Genomic DNA, 8,995 nt, shown 5'->3' on the forward strand with positions numbered 1-8,995 from the left:
AAGAAAAACAAATAGACTTAACGCTTAAGGAAGGATTGGGGCTATTCAGCAACTGTGAAATGCTCTACATTTACAGCATGGATTACACTAGCGGGCGGGTCCTTTTCTTCCGATTTAATTTCCACAAGTGGCTCGGGTGACGCAAAACGTGGAAACAGAATTTCTGGTGGGGCCACATGAAGGTAGGTAGGGCAAAGAGCCAAGAGGCAAGACCCTATCAAAGAGAGTTAGCCAAACAAGAGGGTAAAAAGATTTTCAAGGTCAGCACACGCGGCCTGCACCCTAATAGAATAATGAAAACGAAAATAAAAGAATTTAGACCCGAAAAATGAGTTCGACCCTATCATGGAATTTTGCCCAACTTGCAAGTTTCCAAAGCAGTAATTGAGTTCGGCCCTCCCCAACAAAAATAGAATTTAAACCCGAAAAATGAAAAGGAAAAGAAAAGCCAGATAGAATAATGGAGTACGCTCTCATTCGAAACCCCTATAAAAACCCCCATGCTCGTGCACTAACTCATCACTTTCCTCCCTACACCACCCACCCCTTCCCCAATTTAAGTTCCTCCTCTTGGGAGCTCACAAAAAGTACGCACTCTCGACTCTGCAGTTCTTGGCACTTTCAAGGTACACAACAACTGAGACATAGAATCCTGTTCCTTTCTATTATAAGCTCCATAATCTCTCTCTCTCTCTCTCTCTCTCTGATAGTCCATAGCTGGTTAATCACGGCTAATTTGCATAGACGATTTCATGCTCCTTCAGTGATTTACCAATCACTAGATCGAAAGAAAACAACGAAAAGTAAAAGATGGGCCGTTTCTGTTTGCCTCGGACGTTGTAATTGAATTGTGTACTCTTTAGGTGCGAGCTTGGTGTGGGCGTTTGTTTGGCAGATAAATATACGAGAGAGAGAGAGAAAGAGAGAATGTGGAAGCTGAAGATAGCGGAGGGCGGGCCGTGGCTGACCAGCGTGAACAACCACGTCGGGCGGCAGCATTGGGAGTTTGACCCTGACGCCGGGACACCGGAGGAGAGGGCGGAGGTGGAGAGGGTCCGAGATGAGTTCACGAGGAACCGGTTCCGAATCAAGCAGAGCGCTGATCTCTTGATGAGGATGCAGGCATGCATACTCTCTCCGTCTCTCTACTAAACTTCTTGCAAATCAATTATTCTAGAATTTTAAACTGTTTTATCTAAGCATGATTTAATATTTATTTATTTTAACAGTTTTCCTTACTTTCGCTCAAGATAAGACCAATCGAGCCTGAAAAAATAATCGAAAAACTGTTGGGTTGACTATACGATAATGAAAGCTTTCCCGTTGATATTTTCACTTCTTGCATCATCCATGAAGGTGTGGTTTGCCATGATGACAGGGAAGAATACTGGGAGAGGATTGCTCCCAACAACCCTTTGCTCTTCCTTGCTCATTTGAGAAAAGTCTTTGGATTTAATTATATTTAAAAAAACAAATCTGTAGTGAGTCCATTTTTAATATGTGCCACTGAAATCTAGAGAATCCTTATTTGTTGTTCTCGAAAACCTAATAACTCAGTTAGATCTTTAATGTTTTATTTTCATAATAGTATGCAGTGATTTACTCGTTTTACGTTCTCTTTTCATGACACTTATATAGTTTACAATGGTTTACTTGTTTTTCTCCTTCAAATTTTATGAATGAAAATTTCTTAAAAAGAATGATTTTTTTATAAAAAAAAAAAAAAATCCTTACGTGACAAGATCCGTTGACTAACGTGCATGAAAAAATAATTCTCATCACTTTCTTTTCACGTCACAACAAATTAAGATTGAAAGAGGCCCCACAAGATATTCCTCGAATTTATAATACGAAATGTCCAAAAAGGATAAAGAAAAAAAAATAAAAGATGTCTCACGGGTCGTCCAAGGCCTTGTAGATGGACCCATTTCTTTTGTAGTAAAACCAGAAGGTAGGAAGCGAGCGATTTACATCTAATTATTTAACCCTTTTTAAGCTGAGCAATTTTTCCACTCCTTCCTTTGAGTTTATGGTTTCGCAAACTTAAATGGTTGATCGCGACTTTCCATTCGATTTTGACTTTACAGTACCCGATTTTTGCTACCATTAATATGTGATGTTAACATAGATTCCACTTTGACCTTTTCACATAACGCATGTTGTCCATATTGGCAATATATATATTAAGCATTAATTAAACCACTTGATAATGACATCCTATTAGTGATCCGATAGGTGCATGAGCTTTTTACTAAGGAGAATTAAAAGAAATCCACCTCGCTTATCACCTCAATTTAAGTTCCCGTTCTTTACATCTATAATCACTAGCTTGCGTGTTGAGTTTTGGGTACTTGACAACTATTTATATCCCGCGTTATTTAACATGGTCTAGAGTTTCAGACATCCATAAGCTATGACAAATTTGCCACTCCCCCGACGTACAAATTTATGAGATTTGATGAAGAAACTTTGGACGCTTGAATCTGCAGCTCACAAAGGAGAACCCAAGCGGGCCGATTCCACCGCCGGTGAAGGTGGAGGAGGGCGAAGATGTGACGGAGGAAGCGGCGACCACCACGCTGCGGAGGGCCATCAGCTTCTATTCATCCATCCAGGCCCATGATGGCCATTGGCCTGCAGAGAATGCTGGGCCCTTGTTCTTCTTTCCTCCCATGGTAAGACTCCGCTTCTTTAGGTCCAACGACCATCTAAAAATATTTGTACGATGAGGAAGCACCGTTAGATAAACCTCAAACGTATCAAATTCCCTCGTAATCTCGTAGTGCTAAAGACAGCATGAGTCGAAACCCAATCGAAACGTCGAATTACAAGCACTTGACATCCTAAAGTTGGATTCAAAACCAGCAAGTCGAATTATGGATAATTAAGATGACCCGGCCCATGATGGCCATTGGCCTGCAGAGAATGCTGGGCCCTTGTTCTTCTTTCCTCCCATGGTAAGCCTCGGCTTCTTTAGGTCCAACAATCATCTAAAAATCTTTGTACGATGGGGAACCACCGTTAGATGAACCTCAAATGTATCAAATTCCCTCGTAATCTCGTAGTGCTAAAGACAGCATGAGTCGAAACCCAATCGAAACGTCGAATTACAGGCTTGTTTGCACTTGAGATCCTAAAGTTGGATTAAAAAACAACGAGTCAAATTATGGATAATTAAGATGACCCTTCCGGATCCTCACGATTTCGTTAAGATAGTCGCTCTATTTCTTGCATTATTCTAGTTGATAATATGAAATATATGTTGAAAACACGCGTTGTAGGTCTTTGCACTGTCCATTACAGGAGCGATGAATGCAATATTTTCTCCGGAGCACAAGAAGGAAATCAAGCGTTACATAAACAACCACCAGGTGTGCTTTACTCATTCATGCAAGACTACTTCATTTTTAATTTGATGCAAATACTTTCCAAACGATGATGACGATGTATCAATATTTGTTTGCCAACAAATCAAAAGAATGAAGATGGAGGTTGGGGATTTCATATAGAAGGGCATAGCACCATGTTTGGCTCTGCACTGAGCTACATTGCACTGAGATTGCTTGGAGAAGGGCCTGATGATGGCGAGGATGGAGCCATGGCTAGAGGAAGGAAATGGATTCTGGATCATGGTGGTCTAGTGGGGACTCCATCATGGGGAAAATTCTGGCTCGCGGTATACTAATATATGTCTGTTAATTTCTTATTTGCACAAAACTAAGTTCAATTCATTAATCTAACGTTTAAAGAGATCCGAACTCGCCACTGTTAGAGAAAGGAAAAAGGTCCTATAAAGAAGTTTTGCCTAAGACTTATCATGATTAAGTAGGGAAATTGACACGATATTGAGTTCTATCGACCTTACTGAACCAAAAACAAAAAAACAAAAAAACAAACAAAAGGAAAAGGGAAAAAAAATGTTCTAGTTAAACAAAATTATGTCAATTTGAGGATTATGCAAGTTTCATGCTCAGCTTGAGAATTATGTTAAGATGCTAAAACTTACAAAATTTTTGCAGGTACTAGGTGTTTATGAATGGGCAGGATGCAATCCACTGCCCCCAGAATTCTGGCTTCTTCCAAGAAAATTTCCCATCCATCCTGGTATGCTTGAGTCGATATCCTTTTATTGAAAGGAGATTACTTTTCCATAGTTTTGATCAAAGGTTTGATATGATTTTAGTGATACGACATGTTAACTAACGATCCATTTTAGGTAACATGCTCTGCTATTGTCGTCTGGTTTACATGCCCATGTCATACTTGTACGGGAGGAGGTTCGTCGGTCCGGTCACTGGACTAATTTTATCGCTGAGACAAGAGCTCTACACTGAGCCCTATAATGAAATTAATTGGAACAGAGCAAGGAGCACTGTCGCAAAGGTGTGGCTGTATCCTTTTATTTATTTATTTATTTAAAATCTTGACTGACTAGTCATATGTTGCTTAATGATCTAATTATGATTTTTGTTAATGTGATAAATCTAAAATTTAAACTCAGAAATTGTCTCAATTAGTGAATAACTTAAAACCAACCTAGTACTGGAAAAAGCCATGGACATTTTGAAGCCATACATAAGTGACTTCTCTCCAAAATGCGACAACTCTTCTAATGTTCAAAGTATAATATAAAATTGAAATATGTTTGGTGAACTAGGGAATACTTCTTGATATGTATGAAAATGACATGAAATGCTCTAGTTAATTTAATGAATATGTGAAGCTTAACCAAAGTACTGATCTTCAGGAGGATTTATACTACCCTCATCCTCTAGTACAAGATATGCTATGGGGATTCCTTCACCACGTCACGGAGCCAGTTTTGAAGCGCTGGCCACTTTCCATGATAAGAGAGAAGGCTCTGAAAGTGGCGATCAAGCACGTACATTATGAGGACGAGAACAGCAGATATTTGACCATTGGATGTGTGGAAAAGGTTCGAAAAAGAACATGACAAGTAGCTCTCATTCAGATGCTAACAAAATGTGTCAAAGAGCGGATAATCTTAACGTGTGAATTTGTAATATTTGTAGGTTTTATGTATGGTTGCTTGTTGGGTGGAAGACCCAAATTCAGAAGCCTACAAGCGTCATCTTGCTAGAATTCCAGACTACTATTGGATAGCTGAAGATGGACTTAAAATGCAGGTGACGACTTCATATCCTGACCCATATATCTTTGAAATGGTGCAGCTCTCAATGGCTGAAGCATCAAAGAGAATTATTACTTTGTAATCCCATCTGGCATACGGTGGCAAGCAATTTAACCAAATTTAGCATTGGTATGAAATTCTCTAAGCAAAAATGTTAATTTCTGTTTGCACAGACCTTCGGCTGTCAGATGTGGGATGCGGCTTTTGCCATCCAAGCAATCATGTCAGGTAACCTAACAGAAGAGTATGCAACTACACTAAGGAAAGGACATGATTTCGTGAAAGCTTCACAGGTAATGTCTACTTTGAACGATCAAACGAAGTTGGTCACTAATTGTAGTTCACACATCTGATCGAAACATCTTCTTTTGAAGGTCCAAGATAACCCATCCGGTGACTTCAAAGCAATGTATAGACACATATCTAAAGGAGCATGGACATTTGCTATGCAAGACCACGGTTGGCAAGTTTCTGATTGTACAGCAGAAGGACTAAAGGTAATTAAATCGGTCGTATTCATTTGATAGGGTCTTGGAAGCCTCTTTTTGAAGGGTAATTACATCTGTAACACACAATAATATTGTGTCTTTTACAGACAGCACTTCTGTTTTCGCAAATGTCTCCTGACCTGGTGGGTGAGAAGATGGAAACAGAGCGATTCTACGATGCTGTCAATGTTATTCTTTCCCTACAAGTAATCAAGAACTATTTTGATATCTTTATTCCTTTGATAATCGCTAAGATAAATTTAGAATTATGCTACCCAATTTCTGTAATATATTATAAAAACTATTGCAGAGTAGCAATGGCGGTTTTCCTGCTTGGGAGCCACAAAGAGCATATGCATGGTTGGAGGTAACTTTGAGCATTATGCAATCACCAAGTTTACTTTTTAATTTTCTTTAGCTTTAACGAATGCAAAAATATATCTGTAACTCTTAAAACCTTTCCTATCTCATTTCCAGAAATTCAATCCTACAGAATTCTTTGAGGAAACCCTTATTGAAAGAGAGTAAGCCCTAACAACCATCAACACTTAAAATCTGAACATGTCATTTATGAGTACAACACTAACTCATTTGCTAACATAGATACGTGGAGTGCACTTCGTCAGCAATCCAAGGCCTTGTGCTCTTCAAGAAACTGCACCCCAAGCATCGTCGAAAGGAAATCGACAGTTGCATTGCAAGAGCGATAGACTACATCGAACACACTCAGTTGCCGGATGGTTCATGGTGGGATACTGAATGAGAAACCTGGACGTGTTACCTTCTTTCGGTTGAACATAATGTAAAATTGACTTAATGTGAGATTGTGCTGTCAATCTAGGTACGGATGCTGGGGAATTTGCTACACCTATGGAACATGGTTTGCAGTAGAAGGGCTTGCGGCTTGTGGGAAGAGCTACCGCAACTGTACAACCGTGAGAAAAGCTTGTGAATTCTTGCTGTCAAAACAATTGCCTTGTGGCGGATGGGGGGAGAGCTATTTGTCTAGCCAGAATAAGGTGCGCAAGTCATTATATATTTTTTGCATACTATAGAGATTAAAAAAATATAATCCCTTTGTTATGACTGTCGATAATTAATTTTATATAACGATGTAAATGTAGGTTTACACAAATTTGGAAGGAAACCGACCAAACTTGGTTCAGACAGCATGGGCTTTGTTGTCCCTCATTGATGCAGGACAGGTGAGGATTTAGCAGATATATGACATGATACACCGGCTATAAAGCCAATTCGTTGAACAATTATTGGGGTGCACCGGATTTGTGCGGGCTGCCTGCCCGAACGACATGCACGTACGCACGCAAGCAATGTTTGATAAGTGATACGTAACAATGAATTATTGACATTTTAAGCTAACCGGCACACCTGATCAAGATTAGCGAAGAAAATGTTGCATAAAAATAGCAATGGATTTGTCCATTTTGATAATTATGAGATAAGCACGTACTTTCTATCGACCCAATCATGCTTATGATTATTTACTTATTTATTCATTCTTATTCTAGGCCGAGATAGATGCAACCCCTATACATCGTGGTGTCAAAGTGCTAATCAATTCACAGATGGATGATGGTGATTTTCCTCAACAGGTAATCACAATAGTGCTTTCCGTCATCGTTACTAGTTATAAGTTTCATTCTAATGGAATTGCTTAATCTAATCATCATCATCATCATCATCATCATCATTATTTACTTTTATTGCTTACAGGAAATCACTGGAGTATTTATGAGAAACTGCACATTGAACTACTCATCGTTTAGAAACATCTTCCCAATATGGGCTCTTGGAGAATACCGAAGGCGGGTTCTGTTCGCATAAAGCTTTGGACATGACGACAGCAATAAATCATCATTTAGAAGCTACAAGTTTGATAATTTAAATAATACATATTCCAAGAATGTAATGTGCCTTGCCGAGTCTCTTATTTGCGTACGTCAAGTAACTGTACAAATATCAAGTGTACCGCTTAGCGAAGCTAATTTCATTTCTAGTGTGTAATTCTACCATCTAAACCTTTGGACCACACTACAAGATGAATCTCAAGTGTTTAGCATTGGATTTATATGGGGAAATTGTTCAATCAGTCCTAAATATATTGTATGGATATCAATTCAGTTCTAAATTTGCCCCTTTGGTCCTAAACATTTGCGAAAAATTCCAATTTTTGCCGAAAGTTGCTGATGCAGCATTGTGTCTCATAAGACAATCGACAATGACTGGATTGCTAGGTCAACAAGTTTTGATAAAAATTAGTCAAAAAAACTATATAGAATTTCACAAGGAAAAGTACAAAAAGTCTTAAACATGTTACACTTGTAACGTTTCAATCCTAAATTTTTCAATTGTACCTATTGAGTCATAAACTCAGTTTGTCAATATTAGTTTGTCTAACTATTTTGACCAAAAATTGCTGACATAGACGCTAGTTGTCCTTTATGGCATAACCGGCACTAATGTAAATAAATTTTACAAATTTTTAATATCTTTTTCTAAATTTTATCTTTATTGTTTTTTTTTTTTTTGTGGTGGCGAGAGTCAACAAGGCGAGCCCTCATGAGATTCAACAAGGTATGTCACACCCTAATCCTCGAGTGCATACCCATCCCTCTATGGTCGATAAAATTTTGCAACTTCCTAGGATGAGTTGCTGATCCTTTCATTTTATTACACATGTGAAAACAAATAATAAATCCCTTGATAGTAACCATCTCGAGATAGAAAAGTAGGACAACGGATTCACAAACAAACATGCTTTTATAAACATATTGAGTCATTTACAAAAAGTCAACAAGCAAAGGCCTACAAAAGACTAACTCTCAAAAGGAGGTTGTCCTATTTGACCTACACCTCAAATCTTCTTAGCTCAGCTTCAGGTCTTCCACCCTACGGTCCTGAAAATTTAAGCCCACTATGGGGTGTGATATAAATCTCAGCGAGTTCACGCTCTAAACCCTGATTAGGAGGGTAATACGCCTAGAAGCGTCCTAATCACACAACCACACAATTAGAGCAGAGAACTTACCTCATCTCAGTTTCTTTTTATATGTCAGCACAGTTCATATCACAACCATATGCATATAGCAATTTCACACATCAATTGGAACGTCTAAATCAGTCACTGTTCACATGAGCAAGAGTTACCGACACACGTCAGTCCATCAATTCAATCATAGGAGTCCGATTATATGGCCAAATCGTTATGGCACATCTCATTCCATGCCACACAATTTTATTTCATGATCCGACGTATCAATTTCACTCAATATGCGTTCCAATTAATTACTACTACCCACACAGGTAGTTTTACCTGACACACACCGGTTCTCTA

The 8,995-nt window shown here is 38.7% G+C and overlaps 1 protein-coding gene across 2 annotated transcripts; it reads left to right on the forward strand.

Moving 5' to 3' along the window:
* The first annotated feature begins 501 nt into the window (after nt 1-501).
* LOC104437295 (lupeol synthase-like) lies at nt 502-7,729 on the forward strand. 2 transcript variants are annotated; one of them, XM_039310546.1, is made up of 19 exons: nt 502-626; nt 864-1,122; nt 2,490-2,675; nt 3,282-3,371; nt 3,479-3,676; nt 4,020-4,104; nt 4,217-4,383; nt 4,748-4,936; nt 5,034-5,147; nt 5,326-5,445; nt 5,527-5,649; nt 5,748-5,846; nt 5,951-6,007; nt 6,118-6,164; nt 6,244-6,387; nt 6,482-6,659; nt 6,765-6,845; nt 7,170-7,253; nt 7,375-7,729. In XM_039310546.1, exons 2-19 carry the CDS (start codon nt 928-930, stop codon nt 7,483-7,485), a joined length of 2,268 nt encoding a protein of 755 aa, XP_039166480.1. In that variant the 5' UTR covers nt 502-626; nt 864-927; the 3' UTR covers nt 7,486-7,729. The 2 variants fall into 2 exon arrangements, with proteins under 2 accessions (XP_039166480.1, XP_018726476.2); XM_018870931.2 differs by lacking the exons at nt 502-626; nt 864-1,122; nt 2,490-2,675 and adding an exon at nt 2,878-2,957.
* Nucleotides 7,730-8,995: the final 1,266 nt, after the last annotated feature.

Source organism: Eucalyptus grandis, chromosome 3, assembly GCF_016545825.1.
Source record: "Eucalyptus grandis isolate ANBG69807.140 chromosome 3, ASM1654582v1, whole genome shotgun sequence".
Taxonomy (NCBI): Eukaryota; Viridiplantae; Streptophyta; class Magnoliopsida; order Myrtales; family Myrtaceae; genus Eucalyptus; species Eucalyptus grandis.